The sequence below is a fragment of the Triturus cristatus genome, chromosome 3_2 (genome assembly GCF_964204655.1).
Source record: "Triturus cristatus chromosome 3_2, aTriCri1.1, whole genome shotgun sequence".
NCBI classification, from domain to species: Eukaryota; Metazoa; Chordata; class Amphibia; order Caudata; family Salamandridae; genus Triturus; species Triturus cristatus.
In genome coordinates, this window is record NC_140584.1 from 1004832818 (window position 1) to 1004853747 (window position 20930).

At 45.5% G+C, this 20930-nt stretch overlaps 1 protein-coding gene across 1 annotated transcript in view; it reads left to right on the plus strand.

Annotated features, from left to right (window-relative positions):
* Positions 1 to 20930, plus strand: part of RAD51D (RAD51 paralog D) — a 94498-nt gene that overhangs the window by 49390 nt on the left and 24178 nt on the right. The window contains exons 7-8 of the mRNA XM_085649641.1: positions 2225 to 2320; positions 6877 to 6967. Coding sequence (XP_085505767.1) covers positions 2225 to 2320; positions 6877 to 6967 — 187 coding nt within the window. The remainder of the gene's footprint in view (positions 1 to 2224; positions 2321 to 6876; positions 6968 to 20930) is intronic.

Consider the following 20930-nt stretch of genomic DNA (forward strand, 5'->3'; position numbering starts at 1 on the left):
AAGTCAGAGAGGTTATTCCAGGGCTCTTGTGTAGAAGTAATGGTGTTGATTGCGACTTTTGGGTTGGTCAATTCCTTGACGATGGCGAAAAGTTCCTTGCAGTTATTGGAGCTAGATTTGATTCTCAGGGTCAGGCCCTTTTTCTTGGTCTCTTTCACTTGATGGTACTTGATGGCGATAGTGTGATAAGTACGGCCTTGTAGGCGCTTCTTGCAGTGGTTCCTCGAGTGGGTCTCCATTTCTATTTGAGTTGTTTGCAAACTCTCTTGGATTTTCTGAGGTCACTGTAGTACCAGCTAGCTTGTTTGTTGGATCTTTTGGGTTTGGTGTTTTTCAGGGGTGCCATTGTATTGGTGATCCAGTTGATGAAGTAAGTCATTGGTAGGGTTTGGGTAGTTTAGTTGGAGGGCGTTGAGCAGGGCTGGACCGGCCGTAGCAGGCACTGTGGATTTCCCCAGTGGGTCGGAAGGGTGGTGGCCGGTTTTGGACCGGTGGGGGCCGATTTTGTTACTGGGGGCTGGTTTTGCAGCAGAGCTGCAAAATATGCCCCTTGTAACAAAAGTGCAGCAGCAGTGTTCCCGCCAGCACACACCCTCTCAACACAGCACCCCCAACCCCCCGGGGCCGTATGGACGTAATTGCCAGGGTTTGCGATCCCAGTCCGGCCCTGTCGTTAAGCCGTTCAGTTTCTGGACTTTCTTCCAGCAGCGGCTTGGGCTGTTGCTAGACTCCGTATGGGTGATTGGTGGTCCGGTTATGTGAAAGCTGACGATGGAGTGGTCCATCCTTGTAAGTGTAGTGATGTGGCTTCTTTTGTAAGCCGTATAACCATACATCACAAGACCTATTTTCCTCTCATTAGCGCTGCCTCGTGCTGGACACTCATTTGTAATTTAGTATGGTAGGTTGATTCACATGCTGCTGAGATCGGTGTCTAGTGAGTAGGTCGTAGGTTTGATTCATTGATTAAAATGAGCACCATTTGATTGGGTTTTATGTTGGCATGAAAGGATTTAGTGTCCACGTATTGTCCATTTTAATGATTTCCATTATTCTCCTTCAGGGGATCTCCATTGATATTCATAAACAGAGAATAGTCCCATTCACAGCACTTTTCCCAAAACTCACATTTGGTGTAACGTCTTTGCCTTACTTTGGAAAGGCCAGTAGGTATATGTGACACAAATGCATGATTTAGCAGATTAAAAAAAGCTATATGGTCAGTTTCATTAATTTAGTTTTAATGCTGAGCAAAAATATATAAGACCTTGAAAAGTCACTAAAAGGAAGAAAAGTGACATTTCAAAACTATTCTTTGCAAACCTTTTTTGTTCTTTAAAAGTAGATGGAAAGTAAGGACATGGCAATGTAGCCCTATAGGTTGCAGCTTTGTAAGAGGAATAGACACTGCCTCTCTAAGGGCAGCAAGACCTCCAGTGTGCCATCATGCCTGTAGGTGGCAGTCGGCATCAAAGGAGAGTTAGTGTATAGCTTCTGTGCACCTATTGTCTGTTGTAATGAGTTCCATTATTATAGTGTGCTTCTGGGCTACTCATTTGCTCTGCTGACCTACGGTGTTTTCCTCTTATTTGCAGACTTTGTGTTTTTATTTTATCGTACTGCTTACTCTCTCAGACTGTCACGTACACTTTCCCTTGGTCAGAAACTCAAACCAAGCACATTCCATTTCTGAATGCTGTGACTCTGTGTATTATGTGATAATCACTTATCAAAGGAGCTCGTTGAAAATGTCTCCTCAAGAATTGCGTCACTTTAGGAGCTCATTGAAAGGTGGCTTAAGCAAAAATATTCATGAATGTATTGAATAGGCTTACTCAGATATTTTAGAAATTGAAGTATGGAATAGTAAAGTAGCATATATGTGTGCTCTTGGTGACTGTACCCCTTAGCTCGGAGATGAGAGAGTGATTGCTGAAAATAGAGCTTGCACCCTCTTGCCTGTTTCTCTCAGTGTGAGCAAGAGGTGGTTGGTGGCTGAATTTAATGGCCAATTCTCCCCAGTGTAAAGTAATGGCTATGTTGACATGGTGTCTTCAAGTTTCTCCTAGTTGATGGCTGAGCATGTATGGTTGCTGCACAGTTTCTCCCCCAAACTATCATGGCCACTTTCCAGTTACTTGCGCAACTCCATTACAAGTTCTATTTTTATCTCTTTGCATTGGGCTGATGGGACAGCATACTCCATCTTTTCTCTTTGTTTCAGGCAGAAGCAATGCAGAGAATTGAAGTTGTGCGAGTTTTCGACATATACAAAATGCTGGATGCATTGCAGGACTTGCGCTGGAGCCTGTCCCAGCAGGTATATTCTATCTTCCTTTCACTCGCTGTCCCTTTTTTGATCCCACTTTTCAACCATGCCATAAAAATTATGCATCCTTAGCATTATGACCCTCAAAATTGTGAGGTGATTTGAAGCTGAGCGGATTTCCCTATGATAACGGATTATTCTGTGGAGCAGCCAATGGCTATAGAAATGTCTTAGTAATAGAAAGATCTTGCACACATAGTGAGGTTAAAAGAATGTTTTTTCAACATCATCTTCTTGGTTTCAGAGAAATATTCTGCCAGCACGTGTCTCTAAAATAGGTTAATTTCTACAGAACCATACAAGGTCATCGATTTTACACATTCAGTGTCCAAAAACACCTGCAGCAGTGGGAATTAGTTGTTTCTTGGTTTGGTTGTTTGCTTTGTTTAGTGTCTAAAATTCAGCAAAAACTTTTTATGATGAGCATGGTTTTAACCATTATCCCATACAAAATCTCATTACTCATCTGAGATGGGCTCATTTTGTGAGCTACTGTGACTAACATATGCCGTAACTGTGACCTAAATATTAGAACTTCTCACCGTAATTGAAAGTGGTTCGAGAGCCCACATTGTTTGAAATGTCTATAGTATACTATATTTGGCATGTTCTAGGGCACTGTAATAGTTGGGGCTTAATCTGTTTTGTTACTAAACCCATCACTGTTCTTTCATAACTCCACAAACTGAAATTTCATCATTTAAGTTTTATACGTGAGATGTTCAGCTTGATACCACTCTCCAAATATGTGTGCAAAGGACCAAGACAAATCTGCTTGCTTTTTTATTTACTTTTGCAGCACTTGATTAGGTGAGGCCAGAGCGATCCATAAAGGAAGGTGCCTGTAGTGTCACAAAATGTAGAGAGGAAGAAAGTTTTTTATTTTTTTATTTCTTTATTCGCATTGGGAATGTGCAAACAGTATAACACAAAAAACTGCTGGGTTGACAGCCATGATCATAACATATAAACATTTAAATAGTTCCGCAGCACAGTAGTCTCCTATCTCTTGGGGGGTTCCAATACAAGCAATGTATTCCTGCCTGGGATTTGCCCAGAGGGAGTAGGGGGATGACGTGTGCATGTGCGCGTAATAACTAGAAATCTACTAATCAGTGGTCCACTGGGGTCACAGGGCAGGAGACGGAAGCAGTGCTGTATTATCACACATCTCCTACACACCCTATATCGACCCCAATGCAGGGTCCATCCGACCACCCCCTGGGGGGCGTGGCGAACCATCAGGCTATTCTACACCCCGTCTTGGTTCCCCAACATCGTCTGAGGAGCCTCTGCCTAAACATTAGGTCAGCCTGGGGAGGAGTCCTCAACCACAGTTTCATCATCCTCCGCCAGGTGGTCTACCATAGCACCCCATATCTCCAGGTCCCCCTCTGCATTGTCATCTGTGTGGACTTTTCAAGGCCTACATTCTTCAGCTACTGCCCACTCCAGTAGATCAGTTCTTCATTTACCCCGCATCGGTGGTATCGGGCTGGCCCAGTGAATAGCGATGCGCCACCTGGCCAGCACCAGTCCCAGTTGGGCAAATCTAGCCCATCTTCCTACCTTCTTTAGGGAGTGGCAGAAGTCTTAATAGGCTATCGCATATCGTTAATTCAGCCCTAACTCCCATTACCTGTTGCATCTCTATAGTATCTCCTCCCAAAAGGGTCTCACCACATGGCACGTCTACGTGACAGGACTTAAGACGGCTGTGGTCCCAAAGCACCTCTTACACCCAGCCGAACGCATCGGGTAGACCCTGTGTAGTCACTGCGGCATCAAGTAAGCCCTATGCAGTTAATAAAATTGTGTCAACTTAAATCTAGTGTTGCTAGCCACTTATTGCACCTGTGTCCTAGCACGTCTCCACTCTCCATCTGAGAGGGGGCCCTCAAAGTCTCCATCCCAATTGTCGTGGTTGGACGTCTATCTGCCTTTAGAGCCGTGTACAACTGGGAGATGATGCCCCTATTGAACCCACGTCCAACACCACCTTCAGGACGTGTGAATCACTTGGTTTGTCTGGGAAAGTTATCCATATCTCTAGGACCGTGCAGGACATGCTTGCGTACTGCAGAAGCTGTTTTAGTCCTACACCGAAGAGTGTCCCAACTTGTATGAGTGTCATGACGGTGCTGTTCAGAAACAGGTCTGCTGCCCTCTGACAGCCTCCCTCTACCCAGTGTGAAACATACACTGATTTACGGATGCACGTGAAGGGGCGCAACCACCAAATGGAAAGAAGTTCAGTGTATGGCGTGCGACTCAAAACCAGATTGACTGCCTATCATCCCATTTCGCTCCTGCCTAGCTTGGCTAAGTTCTGCGAAAAGGTGGTTACGAACCAACTTACCAATCATGTGGAGGCATCGGGTCTGTTGCATCCAGCACAATTTAGCTTCCGGCCTTTGCATAGCACAGAGTCGGCATTGCTGGAGGTGTCGGAAGCGATCCGGGAGTGTCTGGACGCCGATGGGAGAGCAGATCTTGTCATGCTAGACCTCTCTGCGAGGTTCGACACGGTGCCCCACTCCTTACTCCTTGACCGCCTCTCGGAGATTGGGGTTTCCGGGGCTGTACTGTGTTGGATCAGATCCTTCTTGGAGGGCCAATCTCAGCAGGTCTGGCTTCCTCAGTTTGCCTCGGTGCTTCAGCAGGTGGACACTGGTGTCCCGCAGGGGTCGTCCCTTAGTCCCCTTCTTTCTAATATTTAGATCATTCCCCTGGTTTATCTAGCGGAGTCATTAGGGGCTAAGGTGATGGCCTATGCTGATGACACTCCGCTTCTGTTCACTTGGGGCAGGGACGATGACTCAGTCCTTGCGTTTCCTCCATGTTTCAGTGGCTCGCTCTGGCACAGCTGAAGTGCAATGAGGAGAAGTCCGAGGTCCTTCTATACAGTGCGTTTCCTGCCAACTTTAGAGAGAGACTGTGGCCCCCTGACTTCCCTTTGCCTAGTGCAGAGAGAAATGTTGCAAAAAATCTGGGCGTCTGGTTCAATGAAAATTTGAACCTTTCAACACAGATTAAGAAGCTGGCGGGGACCTGCTTTGGTACCTTGATGGCACTGAGAAACTTTCTTCCTCTCCTCTCGAGATCTGCCAAAGAAACAGTGGTCCGGGCACTGATTTTGTCCCGTCTGGACTATGCTAATGCACTCTTCGTGGGTATCCCCGGCTTCCTCCTAAAGAAACTGCAAGTAGTCCAAAACTCAGCAGCCAGACTCCTTCTGGGTCGGTCTAATAGGAGTAGTGTGCGCGCACATCTGCACACCCTGCACTGGCTCCCAGTGGAGTCTCGGATAGAATTCAAAATGCTGACCATTGCTCATAAGGCCCTCTATGGTCTTGGCCCCATTTACTTACAAAAAAGATTTGCTTTTTACATACCAGTGAGACAGCTGCGTTCATCCTCTCAGTTATTGATGCAGACCCCCAGGTTTAACCGCCAAAGGCTGGGCGGGAGCTCTTTTGTTAGGACAGCTGCTTTGGCTTGGAACTCACTGCCGCTGACATTGCGTGGCCTTCAGGATCCAATAATCTTCAAGAAAAAAACTAAAAACCCTTCTCTTTTAGTTACTGCTAGGTCCTTGCTTCCTTTTCCAGTGCACGCGCCGGGACACTCTGCTGAGTAGTCGTGCGCACTATAAATAAATATAACATAACATTTTCCCATGCCTGAGCGACCTGTGACACTATGAAAGGGGTACCAGCTTACACTGCAGACTCTCATGAGAATGGGGAGGTCTTACACCATAACTGATCCTTCCAGGAGTGCCTTCCCTCAACTTGGGCCTATGCTCACACCACAATGCGGCATACTGGAGAAGCATACAACTTGAGGCCCAGCCCGGTCTCGGTAATGTCTAATTTTAGTCGGCTCTGCTCCTTTTTCCTGCCCACACCAAGGACACCAACAACCCATTAAGAGAGCACGAAAGGTTAACTGGTCTACCCTTTCATATCTGGATCAGGAAAATGGGCAGCATAGCCTGAACTGCATTTGCACTTACTCCTGAATTTAAAGTATAATCAGTAGGATATAAGTCCCATTCTGTTCTTCATGTGAAAGGGTTTGAGGGTAAGAAGTAGTGTTTTGCCAGTCCAAGTCTGTTTAAATACACAGGAGACTTAAACAGCTAACTTCCTCATGAATATTAGCAATCAGGGAAGGGAAGTCTGGATAGACAGGCATTTAGGCTTTGCTATTGGACATTAAATTTCGATGGTCGTCTAACTCTGTTTCCTATTTCAGAATGGTTGCTCTTAACACAGTATTGCTATATTAGTATAGATTTATTGCAGTGTATTTGTCTTCCAACTTGAAGAAAAGTCTCTAATAGGTTGTGGAGCATGTTTTGTACAGGACATAGCCACAGAATATTGCCCTAAGTGTATAATGAACCAAAGCCTACTGTGCATCACTGTGCTCTGTCTCGAATGGGGTAGGCTGTTCTTTAAAAACAGGTATTGCTATGTTGATGTCTGATTTTAATGTCCGTGAGTGTGTGTCACCGTTTCCTAATCTAGTGTGTTTTGCAGGTGGCTAGCTCCTTGGGGCCAGTGAAGATTGTGATTGTCGATTCAGTCTGTGCTGTGGTTTACCCACTGTTAGGTGGCAAGCAAACGGATGGTAAGTGTAATAGACTGCACATGTTGAGGGAGCGTTGTTACGGGGGCACGGGGGACCTTCACCGATTGATCGAGGGAGTGATTTAGGGGCAAAAGGGGCACCTTAGGCGGGGTGCCTGGGAACGCTCGCACTAAAAATTAAGCAAACAGATATGTGAGTCATGGAACCTAAGCCAAAAGGTTTAACAGATTTATTTAGAAGGTGCAGCTTCAAGAAACTTCAAGAAAAAGGCATAAAAATCCAAAATACAAATATAGTGACCTCGCATTCACAGAGTCATATGAATCAGAAGGCATGTCTACATGGAAGCATTGAATTTGTTTGGAAATAGACACTTCAAAAAACCTCAAAGACACATTTATAAATGCATTATGAAAAACATTAGTTAAATCAAGGAAAATGTTCTCAGATTGCAAAACACACTTGATCTAAAATACTGACAATACTTACATACCTACCCAAAAGAAAACAGCCTTGCAAGTGTAATATAAGCATTACATTCTCAATAAGAAAACACCAATTTAGAGACAAAAATAGCATACATAGCATATACAGCATATATATTGGCAAGTTAAATTGTATCTTAAAAACAAAAAACAAGAGCTCTTGGGGAGCACCCACACCCGCCTGCCATCTAGTAACAGACGGTGGGGTAGTCTGACGAAAAACCTGTGGGCCTCCCTTTTATACTTTTTAAGGCTATGAGAAGCGCCTACAGTAACGTTATCTCACGCCACTTCTACCTACGTCACTTATACCATGGTTCGCACATTTATCAGACATGTCGTGTCTATCCTACTAAATGCGGAACGTAGACTAGATGAAAGGTTATATTCTCAGGCCAAGCGCTCGTCGTAAATTGCATCGGGCAAGCGGATAATATGTAATGCAAAGGAATAAAATATATATATCTATGGATATATGTCTTGGTTGCCACATTCATCACCCCAGCTTGACGCGGCTGCGGTGGGAACTTCTCTATTCTCATGTACAGACCCAGGATGTGATGTGCTATGTCGACAGAATAGAGAGACAGTGAACTCTGCGACAGTGAACTTTGCGCATACAGGTAGGGTGGGGGCTATCCAGGCTGGAGCAGAAGAGCCTCACTGAGAGAGGCTGGCTGTGATTTTTGGTCAGACAAGCCTGGAGCCTGTTGTTTAGTAAAGATGGGTGCAGAACTCTGGTCAATTTAACAAAAGGCCTACAGATCAGGCTGGCAGGGCTTACGTAGAGGTTCATACTGCCTGAGTGACAAGGATGGCCCTGGGCATTTGTTATATAGTAAAACAGGACCTTCCGGTTAATTTAACACAGCCCACAAATTAGGCTGGCAGGGCAAGGACAAGGGTCTCATACCTCAGGTGTGGACAGAACGGGCCTGGGGTACCCTATGATAAAAAATAGACCCTCTCTCATTCCCTCCTCTTGTTCATTCTTGAACAAAATCCTTACAGCATACCTTTCAGGTCTTGCAGGTATTTGGTAATGGTAGCAGGCCGTATTTAGTGTAGTCCTATTGTTGTTACTTCTACAACTTCTATACGTGCAAAATTATTCACATTCCCTGTTCTATCCTTGCTCTCCCTTTGCTAATTATGCTTTTCTCAGGAGGTGCAACTGCTACGGAGTTGGTGTGCCGACTGAAAAGCATATTGTACATTAGGACACAGCATTTTCTCTAATTGTTCTGAAAGTCTTGAGGCACTGTTCCAATCGTTGGTACGTGTGGCTAGTGTTACTTGTTGGAGGAATGTCTTATCTTCTGTACTTTCACTCTTTTCAAAAAGTCTGCTGAGGAATAATGTAGAGCCTCAGAGATGATACCTTTAAACAAAAAAGTAACCGTTGGTGCCTGTCTTCAAGTAATTTGAGAGGTTTGCAAGCACTTCTATTACTTAGGCACATTCAATATGAAGAAAACAAAGTGATGAAAAGGTAAAGATGTCTCGTTGTCACAACTTGTAGACTGAGGGGTTGGAGCATTGATGTTCCCAGACGTTCTTTAGGTGATGTATCCTTGGGGCCCGCTTTACTCACTCTTCCTTTCACTGCTGTGTAGCACATGCAACCCTTCAGGATGTGCTCGGGATTCCATTCCCACTTGGTAGTTTCCGTGGAACACATGTAGTTTCTGTGTGGCTCCTTGCCCCTTGCACAACCCCTCAATCACATGTGAGATGAACGCCGGTCCATTGTCAGAACCCAAAAGCATAGGTACTTTAAAGCGCGGTATGAACTCTTTCAGGAGGCATTTGGCAATAGTTTGTGCATTGCTGTTCTTGGATTGGCATGCCTTAGTCCATTTGCTGATCATGCGCACAATAACCAACAAGTACTTGTAGTTTTAGTAGGGGGTTATGTTGATGAAGTCCATTTCATGTGGGGAACTGAAGTGGCCTAGGGCAATGGAAATACAGCATTAGGAAAACATTCTGATCTTCCCATCACGTCCTACAAGTGATGAACCGTGAAAAAGACGGGCCATGGGAGCAAGCATTATCGCTGGTAAACATATCTTTCCATTTGGGCCTATTCATATCCCTTTTCTGTTTGCATACATCCCCCCCGTTCCCTTCTTCCTTTTCTTCCACCCAGCCCTTTCAATAATATATTTAGTGTCAGTACATTTCTCCAGTATTAGGGTGTCTTTCATAGATTCACATGCTTGAATATTCCCCGTCGTCGGAGTGGGAGTCCCACGGTAAATAAAATAGCAATATATATAGCAAAATATATACATAAATAATCACATAATTAGCGTTATACAGGTGTAAAAACACCCATAGTGTACCTATATGAGAAACTCCATAGGAATACAATGGAGAGAGACAAAAGACTTTTGTAGTCTATCTCTGTCATTATGTAAGTCCGAACTCCAGCCAATCAGGCGTCAGCCCCTCTCTAGAACCTTCTCCTCAGAGCCTCTCACCTCAGATTTTCTACCGCACGTCGTGTGACAGGGAGTCTCCCTGAGCTCTGCTCAGTTTTTGTCAGTCTGGATGTCTTCTAGTAAGAAATCTTTGTTTAGACCATGTTCTTCGTGTGGAAAACTGCGTTTATTTTCTGAGGACCCACACAGTAAGTGTATTTACTGTTTATACCCAGACCATGAAGGGGCAAAATGTAAATTTTGTAGAACCTTTTCTACAAAAACTTTAAAGGACAGAGAAGGCCGCCTGTTATTATGGCTACAGAGACTGAAGGATAAGGATAACCCACTCTCTGATGTTGAAAGTCTTCTTTCTGGCCGTTCTCAACCAGCCTCTAAGCGCAGTAGTGTGCAGGAGTTACCATCTCCTTTCCTCAAGAAAAAGAAACTATCTTTGACTCTGACAGCTGCCACTTCTGCTGTCTCACCTACTGCTTTGTCGCCTAAGGGACACTGTTCTCAGGCTGCTGAGGCGTCTACTTCCCATTCCTCAGGGAAAAGATTGTCCGCCTCGTCGACGATACTCCCGATGACGAGATCTGCTGTTTCTAGCTCGTCGACGGTGACTCTGACGACGACATCAGCTGCTTCGTCGTCGACGAGCGTTCTGTCGACGTTATCCTCGTCGACGATTACCATCAGTACCTCGAGGGCGGTGACTTCTATTTTGCCCATTACTTCATCGTCGACGAAGAAGGTAAAGGTTCCGTCGACGAAGATTGTGTCGCCGACGAAGACGTCGTCGAGCTCGTCGACGAAGAAAAAGAAGATCCCGTCGACGACACTGTCGACGGTGGTTCCGTCGACGAAAGCCTTGTCGACGAAAGCATCGACGACGGCTCCGTCGGCAGCGGCCCCGTCGACGGTGGCTCTGTCGACGGCGGCCCCGTCGACAGCGGCTCCGTCGACGGCGGATCCGTCGACATCGATTTTGTTGCCACAGACTCTGTCGACGATAGTTCCGTCGACCATCATTCCGTCGACGACGGCTCCGTCGACGAGGGCCTCTCCAAAGGCGTCTGCAGAACATACCATGCAGCAGTCGACGGCAGGGACATTTGTAAAGATAAGAGTAAGCAGCGTTTCGTCTGCCCAGAAGACAAGGAGGGAACAACTACCTCAGCTAACTTCAGCGTCGGTTTCATCTTTAACTGGGGTTTCTTGGACACCATTACCTCCTACTGTTGGCCTGGATAGCCAGGAAGACAATATTCCTGTGGGAGATGCACAGCCTCCCTCACCATTATTCGCTACGGATTCTGATCAGGAGTCCGAGGGGTTACCGGAGTCTTTTGGAATGGCACAAAGCCCGTCCGACTTAGTTATTAAATGCCAGGATGTCAGCAGTGAGGATGAAGATCCAGTTTACATACAGCAGGTCCCTCCGAAGCATAAAACGGCGACTCTTCCTTTGTCGCTCATAACTAATCTCCAACGCATGTTGGACGACTACAACCAACGGTTCCCTCTATCCCCTCAACGTTCAGAGGTTCCGTCAGCCCCGGTGATTCCGGCAAATATTCCACCGGTACCTATTGTAAATCCGGTTCCTCAGATGCCGTCTGCACCTCCAAGACAGGTTCCAGAAAGGTTGTTGCCTCACTATGAGCCTGTAGAGGAAGGCCCTCAGGACACAGAAGAGGGTGAAATCCCAGATGATGATGGGGATGTGGATGACAATGACGATGATATGGCGGAGTGGGACAATTACCAGGCACAAACACCATCCCCCTCACAGATAGTAACAGGGGATTCACCTCCAGTGGACATAGCCAATTTTCACCAACTGATGGAAAGGGCAGCACACCGTTTTAAACTAACAACGGAGCGCAGAGAGGAAGATTGCTTCCTTTATGATTTCAAGAATCAACCTTATAAACAGACGCATGCTATTCCCATTGTGGAGTTTATTTGGGAAGAAGGCAAGAAATTAATGCAGACACCAAATACCTTGCCAGCACAGGTGCCTCGATTAGAAAAGAAATATAAGGCACCAATAGGAACCCCACCATGCCTCACGGGTCAGGCTAAACCAGAGTCAGTCGTTACGCAGGCAGCGCAACGTAAGGCGAAAAATCCTGCATCTACTATCACCACACCTCCGGATCGTGACGGACGTCGGATGGATGCCATAGGGCGTAAATTCTCTTCTATGGCCTCTACTGTGGTTAGAGCAGCTAATGCCTTGGCCATCTTGGGACGATATGACAGACAAGTATGGGCTGATATTTCGGATGTGGTTCAGGAGTTGCCAGAGCCATCTAAGGTGGAGGCAATGAAGTTGCTCCAAGAGGGAGAAGCGGCATCGGCGGAAATAATCGATTGTGCAGTAGACATCGCCTGCATGGGGTTCCGTCAGCTTGCCGGTGCGGCTGTTCTGCGTAGGCAAGGATGGTTAAGATCGACATCCTTTCGTCAGGAGGTACAGTCCATGATCCTTAACATGGCGTATGACGGCGAGGCGTTATTTGGAAGCCACGTCGATGAAGCTCTACAGTCCATAAAGAAGGATACTGAGACAGCTAGATCGTTAGGAAACCTTCAATTTCAAAGGAGCAATTTTCGTGGTGCACGCGGACGCGGCACCTCCTCAAGTTTTCGAAGGGACAATAAACAATACAAACCTTACAATCAAGGATCCAACCGTTACTCTTATGGCCAGCAACAGCAAGCATCACGACAGCAAACCTCCAAGTCATATAGAGGAAAATCCGCATACAGAGGAACCGCGTCAAAGAGACAGTGACTCTTACCAGACGGACAAGGTTGGAGGTCGAATCTCTCTGTTCTTTTCCCAATGGTCCTCCATCTCAAGGGACCGTTGGGTTTTGGACATTGTAAAAAAAGGGACACGCCTTAGAATTCACCAAATTCCCTCCTCCCACACCACCCTCCGGACCGCCACCAGCTCACATGAAAGAACTGTTGCATCAAGTTCGACTTTTAAGGCAAAAAGGAGCTATAGAATTGGTGCCAGTGTCTCAAAAGGGAAAAGGTTTTTATTCCCGGTTCTTTCTGATCACAAAGAAAAACGGAGAGTGGAGGCCCATCCTCGATCTAAGGGCACTAAACAAATATATAAAGAGCCAATCCTTCCGTATGATGACGCTAGTAGACATCTTGCGCTTACTCTTGCAGGAAGATTTTCTGGCAACGATAGATCTCCAGGATGCCTATTTTCATATCCCTATATTACAGCGGCATCGGAAGTTCCTGCGTTTTCGAGTGGGTCAACACGATTACCAATTCAAAGTGTTACCATTTGGCCTGCGCTCGGCCCCTCGAGTGTTCAAGAAGGTACTAGCTCCAGTAATAGCGTTTTTGCGACTCCAGGGAGTGCAAATATTTCCATACCTGGACGACTTTCTCCTGAAATCTCAGTCAAGCACTCACCTGCGACAACACATTCTTCTGTGCCAGGACGTGTTTCGCTCATTAGGTCTGTCCGTAAATGCAGAAAAATCCCAACTTCATCCGTACCAACAAAGAGATTTTCTGGGAGCAACTCTGGAAACTGTATCAGCAAAGGCGTTTCTCTCCCAGGAGCGTTTACAAAAGATGCTGCGACTGGTGTCTCTGATCAGATCAAAAGAGTCAGTTTCTGTGAGACTGTTAAAATCATTTCTGGGAATGGCGTCATCATCCATTGCCTTGATCCCTCATTGCCGACTGAGGACACGTCCTATCCAGGAAGCTCTGGATGCTCAGTGGCGTCAGGTAACGGGATCTTTCCACGACATGATATGTGTCACAGATCAAATGAAGTCAGCACTCGCATGGTGGACAATTCCAGCCAACTTGACGGAAGGCATGTCATTTCTGTCGGTGCCGCCGGACAGGACAATCACGACAGACGTCTCATTGGAGGGATGGGGCGCACATTTGGAGGATCTCTCTGTGAAGGGAAGATGGTCAACACATCAAAGATCTTGGCACATCAACAAGTTGGAGCTGATGGCGATTTTTCTGGCTCTAAAATCATTTCTACCTTTGCTCCAAGGAGAGTCAGTGCTAATACAGACAGACAACACAACCTGTATGCACTATGTGAACAAACAGGGCGGAACAAGATCCCCAAGTCTCTCCAGGTTAGCTCAAAGAATTTGGGACTGGTCTCTCAGTCATCATATCATGATTACGGCAGTACATCTACCAGGAGTATCCAATGTCCTAGCGGATTCCCTGAGCAGGTCCTCCTCGTCGACCCACGAGTGGGAGTTACACCAACCCACTCTAGAGAGGATATTCCAACTATGGGGTCGTCCGCAACTGGATCTCTTTGCTACGCCGGAGAACCGGAAATGCCGAAATTACGCAAGCTGGCATCCCCACAAGGAGTCGCAGGGGAATGCCCTATTGATAAACTGGTGCAATCTATTTGCATACGCCTTTCCTCCAATACCCCTCATACCTCGGGTTCTTTGGAAGATGAGGAGACAACCTTGCCACCTGATTCTAATAGCCCCGCGCTGGCCACGACAAGCGTGGTTCTCAGAACTGCTCCTGCTGTCCCAATGCCAACCAATCCTCCTGCAACATCGGACGGATCTGCTCACAATGAGCGAAGGGAGAATTTGTCATCCAAATCCCTCCTCACTGAGCTTATCGGCCTGGAACCTGAACACCATGAGTTCGCCCACCTAGACATCCCGCAGGATTGTAGGGATATTTTGGCCCAAGCAAGAGCACCCTCTACAGTCAGGACGTACAAGTTCAAATGGAAAAGATTCTGCCACTGGTGTGCTGCTAACGGAGTCCATCCGATACATTCCACGGCAGAGCAATTGCTACCATTCTTCTTGCACCTAGCTAGTTCTGGACTGTCTCATGCAACCTTACGGGTTTTTCTAGCAGCTATTTCCCGATTCCGGCAAGATGGATCAAGTTCCCTTTGTTCCTCAAGAATAATCCGCCAATTCTTTAAAGGCTTATTCCGAAAATTTCCGCCAGTTCGGCGTCCTCCTCCGTTGTGGCACCTCAACGTTGTGTTAGCGCAATTGATGAGACCTCCGTTCGAGCCCATTCACAAGGCCGACCTAAAATATCTAACATGGAAAGTAGCCCTACTTCTGGCACTAACGTCTTCACGTCGTGTCAGTGACATTCATGCTTTTACCATCAAACCTCCTTTCCTGCAGTTCAAACCGGATGCTGTAGTGTTACGCACCAATCCATAATTTCTACCCAAGGTGCCTACTGACTTTCATATTAATGAGCCAGTAATATTAAAGACCTTTTTTGCCAATCCTCAGACACCTGCAGAGCAAAGATTGCATTCTTTGGACGTGAAGCGGTGTCTAAAGTTCTACATCAGTAAGACAGCTTCGTTCCGAAAATCCGATCAACTTTTTATAGCATATGGACGCTGTCATAAAGGACGTCAGGTTACTAAACCAACGATTGCACGCTGGATCTCGGCAGCTATTGTCTTCTGCCACCAAAGGGCAAATAAACCTCTGCAGTCTCCAGTGAGGGCACACTCCACTAGGGCAGTATCATCATCTACTGCCTTATTTGCTGGAGTATCTTTGCAACACATCTGCAGAGCAGCTACGTGGTCGACCAGACACACGTTTACTAAGCACTACTGCTTGGCAACTTTAAGCGAGGAGGATGCTGCAGTGGGACAGGCAGTGCTGCGCAATCTTTTTAAGTAAGGTGAGCCTCTTCCTCCCTCCTCCATATTGTTTCCATTTATATTATGCATTTACAATGTTACAGTTGTTCAATACTGTTTTTATGCATAAGAAGATTGATTATCTTTATATTTTTGAATCTATTTTGGCATGGAAACAATGGTGATTGTTACTGCTAGCTATTCTATATTTAAGCATGTGAATCTATGAAAGACACCCTAATACTGGAGAAGAACAATTGTTACTTACCTGTAAACAGGTGGTTCTCCAGTATTGGTGTCTTTCATAGATTCACATGCGACCCTCCCTCCTCCCTTCAGAGGCTCTCTTCTCCTCATACACTCTACAGTCACTCTTGTGCTACGAAAATCTGAGGTGAGAGGCTCTGAGGAGAAGGTTCTAGAGAGGGGCTGACGCCTGATTGGCTGGAGTTCGGACTTACATAATGACAGAGATAGACTACAAAAGTCTTTTGTCTCTCTCCATTGTATTCCTATGGAGTTTCTCATATAGGTACACTATGGGTGTTTTTACACCTGTATAACGCTAATTATGTGATTATTTATGTATATATTTTGCTATATATATTGCTATTTTATTTACCGTGGGACTCCCACTCCGACGACGGGGAATATTCAAGCATGTGAATCTATGAAAGACACCAATACTGGAGAACCACCTGTTTACAGGTAAGTAACAATTGTTCATCCTCATATATCATGTGGAGTAGAAGCAATTTGAACCATTGTATACTCACAATCAGTTAATGCTATTCCTTTTTGTACATCTGCATATAATACATTCTTTACCAATTGATACATAGTCCTTGGAGGAGGTTTGTGCAGCACATTCTACATTGACAGTGGTTGGATTATAAAAATGTGTATACACGTTTTCAATATTTAGCAATCTGAGGCTATGTATACTGCTCTCACAATGCTCTTCCATTAGATGCAAATATTTGCAGAAGCTTGAAAGCAAGACTGATTATTCTTTGCTTTCAAACTAATATGTTCACAAAAAAAAATGCAAAAACATTTCGCTAAACTAACTGCAATAATGTAGGTACCATTTCTTTGCAACATAAAAATAAACAAGCATTGGTAAAGCCAGTAGGTCTGAAATTGTTGGTCAGCCCTTTGGCTTTGTCAATGCACAACTTGTTCTAGCAATATTTTTGTGAAACCTCACTGGTGTGGGAGCTACTGGGCCCTCACCATAATAAGAAACATTGGCAAAAGCAAAAATTCTTTTGGTCTCAAAAATCACACCATGCACAGTAGTTCCTGGCACTGAATAAAACAACTGTGTGTCGATATGCTCCTTGTTGAAGAACAGAATGAAGTCACTTACAGTGAAGCTAGCCAAGAGAGAGAGGGAGAGAGACAACATTTTATTAAACATAAAAGGTCATGGTTAACGCCAGACCTAATTAGGGGCCCAATTATTAAATAAAGTGCACCCATGTCCTTGGATTATGTGCAGATATACAACGTTTTTGAAATTCACTGGACTACAGAAGTAGGCCAAGAAATAGTACTCCTAGAAAATATTTGTGAAGTGCATTTAAGCATGAGCAAATACGCAGGTGTAGATTTACTCAAGCGAAAATCTGAGTGATTGCAAGTTCACTTTTCCTCCAGCCACTTTTTTTTGTGAGCCAGAACTGTTGCTTACCATTACCTTCAGCCCCAGTAGGTAGATCTGCGGAAACGTGGCAACATAAGGGAATTGTTAGTATTCAAAGCCTACTATGGAAGGAGCCCTAGCATAATCAGAGAGGCTATTTCAGAGCTCTTATATAATGACATTGCTGCCATAATTTTTCGCGGCACAAAAGGGACAAGTTGATTTTGTTACAGGACAAGTATATTTAAGAAGCAACCTGCCCCATGAACAAGTAGATATTTCATTAAATCCCTTAAACCTTGAAACCTGTTTTCAAACACCCTGAAATATTGCACCTATATATTAAAAGACATATTAAATCTGCACACATTGTATCCTTGAAACAATATATTATGAAGCACTGTTATTCAATGCACACTATCCTTCTGTATTGGCATATACTCATTACTAATGATCAATTGATAAACATAATACAAACACAACATTACTACTTTTCCTATTACTCCTATCCTTTGTAGTCCCTGGCGAATGCACTGCATTAGAATGCATTTTAGTACATTCCACCGTACAATGTAATTTGTTACAACAATATTGTCTCCAATTCTGAAGAACCTTGGAATGAAAAACATTAATATACATACACATTATTTCCTTTAGATACACACATAAAACAGCACTCCTCCTTGCGCCATCCAAATAGTCAAAACCCTTCAAGAACACAATATACCTAGTGCTATTATATATATATACATATATACATCTGCTTGTGAAGATGGCGGTGTTCCTGTTGCGATGGGGCCCTTCTCCTTCTGCCTGAATACCTGAGTAGAAAGAAACTTCATAGCGCGTGTTAACTTATACAAATATATGTCTACTTTCATAATTTCAATGTCACTGTTAGGTCAAGTTGATGTGTCTTATTGTTCAGTGAGAAGTATATGGGGCATTAGGTGGTTGTCAGAACATTGTAATATTTGTGAGTGAAAACAGAGTGATCCATGGGCAGTAAACTATTTTTGTTTTCTCTTAATTTATTCATTTATTTATTTCCCTCAATTGTGGCGCTTATTTTGCCTATTTTATTTTTAAGCAGTCCGTTCAGGCATTGCTGAATGTTCTTGTTGCTTTTATATCAAAATGGACACATGGTCTAGCTGTCATCCAAGTGTGTGGGAAAATGTGGTAGGCCTGAGCCTGTGGCATGACAAATCATTCCTGTGCAGACCCTAGAGACCTCAAGAACTTCCGCCCCATCTCTCTGCTCCCGTTCCCGGCCAAGGTCATCAAGAAGATCGTCAACAGACAGCTAACCCGATACCCCGAAGAAAACAGAATCCTGGACCCTTCCCAATCAGGGTTCTGCAGCAACCACAGCACCGAGACCACCCTCATCGCCGCCACCGACGACATCAGGATACTGCTGGACAATGGTGAGACCGCAGCCCTCATCCTCCTGGACCTCTCCGCCGCCTTCGACACCGTCTGCCACCGCACACTACGCGCACGCCATAGGGATCCGAGACAAAGCCCTGGAATGGACCTCCTCCTTCCTCTCCGGCAGAACCCAGAGCATCCGCTTCCCCCATTCCGATCCAAAGCCTCCGAGATCATCTGCGGCGTACCCGAGGGTTCCTCCCTCAGCCCAACACTGTTCAACATTTACATGGCCCCGCTTGCACACATCGCCCTACAGCACGACCTCAACATAATCTCCTACGCCGATGACACTCAACTGATCCTCTCCCTCACCAAGGACCCCATCACCGCCAAAGCCAACCTCCACGAAGGAATGAAGGCTGTCTCCAACTGGATGAAGACCAGCCGACTGAAGCTGAACTCGGACAAAACGGAGGTCCTAATCCTCGTCTCCAACCCTTCAGCCTGGGACGACTCCTGGTGGCCGACGGCACGAGGACAGCCCCGACACCCACCGACTACGCACGCAACCTGGGAATCATCCTTGACTCAACGCTCTCCATGACCAAGCAAGTCAACGCCATCTCCTCCTTCAACACCCTCCGCATGCTCCGCAAGATCTACAGGTGGGTCCCGACAGATACAAGAAGAACAGTCACCCAGGCCCTCGTCAGCAGTAGACTCGACTACGGAAACGCCCCCTACGCGGGAGCCCCGACCAAGCTCATCAAATGACTGCAACGCATCCAAAATGCCTCGGCATGACTAATCCTCGATGTACCACGCCAGGGCCACGTCACACCCCACCTGAGAAACCTGCACTGGCTGCCCGTCAACAAGAGGATCACCTTCAAGCTCCTCACCCACGCACACAAGGCACTCCACAAGACCGGCCCAGCCTACCTCAACAAATGACTCTCCTTCTACACCCCCAACCGCCAGCTCCCCTCTGCCGACCTCGCACTCGCCACCGTTCCGCGCATCCGAAGAACAACCACCGGCGGGAGGTCCTTCTCCCACCTCGCCGCCAAGACCTGAAACACCCTCCCACTGAACCTACGACAGACCCAAGACCTGCAGACCTTCAGGGGGCTACTCAAGACCTGGCTGTTCGATCAGTAGCGCCCCCTCGCGCCTTGAGACCCTCACGGTTATGTAGTGCGCTCTACAAATGTTGTTTGATTGATTGATTGTGCAGTCTGCTTATTCTAAATATTTTGCAAAAACCTCGAAACATCACCTAACTCCGAAAGCCGAAAGTGAACGAAGAACCAAAACATTGTACTCTAATAGTTCCCAGGAGATAGGAGACCAGAGGAAACTCGTAGTGGTCGAACTGCAAAATATATGCAACCACCTCTAAAGTCTGCAGCTCTACTTTTAAAAGGCCTCTTTAAATCCAGACCTATTATTCTGACAACATTGCGATACTGAGCATTGCTTACTCCATGCATACCGTCCTTTAACATTGAGATCTACTTTATATCGGCAAGTATCATTTATTCTTTTGTATTTTCCTAGCACTGGGGCATGTGTGAAGGAAGTTGGTGTGGTGGCTACCTGTGGTAATCTATTCCTACGAATCTCTGATTGTCTCATATTTTGAAGGCTGCACACAGCTGTGCATATCTGAAAACTTATGCCTTACCTCCTCTCACCCATCTGCACATAAACATATACATCTTCCTTCACTAAACTACACAACGTGAAACCTGAAATACTGCATTCAATCTCGGGCTTCCCCCGTTACCAAATTGTGTGATTCTAGGCAACTTATTTCTCTTTTTTTTTTTAACTTCCACAGCCCAACGTATAATATATTTCTACACATACATATTTTTCCTCTCAATCTCATGTTCGTTGCCAAGGCCAGGCATGCTACTTCTGAAGGCAGCCCAAGAAAAAATCTATTAACCCTTCAACATCATGTAAAATTCAGACACATGTATTGTCTTTAATTGTACTTAAAATATAGCTTATTTTAAAATAATATGGCGTATTTGTAAAGCGCACGTTCACTCAGAATGGTATTGTGGCGCAAAATAGCAAATTTGTATTGTTCCCCTAACTCAATGGTACTTACTTTATCCAACTTGGAAAGATTAAAGGCTGAGGAGACCTAGCAGCATTTGACGTGTGACCATGAAGTCAAACCATGGGTGTAGCTAGCGTGCATTCCACTCCATCATTTTAATCCGCCCTCTTCTGTGCACAAGAAATCGGAAGAGAACAGTCTTAACTTGCTAATTCCAGTCTTCTGTCTAATGTTCACCATCTGCTCCGACATTTACGTTGCTCTAAATCTAGTGTCACTAACTTTCTTGGACACGAGACACAATTTCAAAATCTT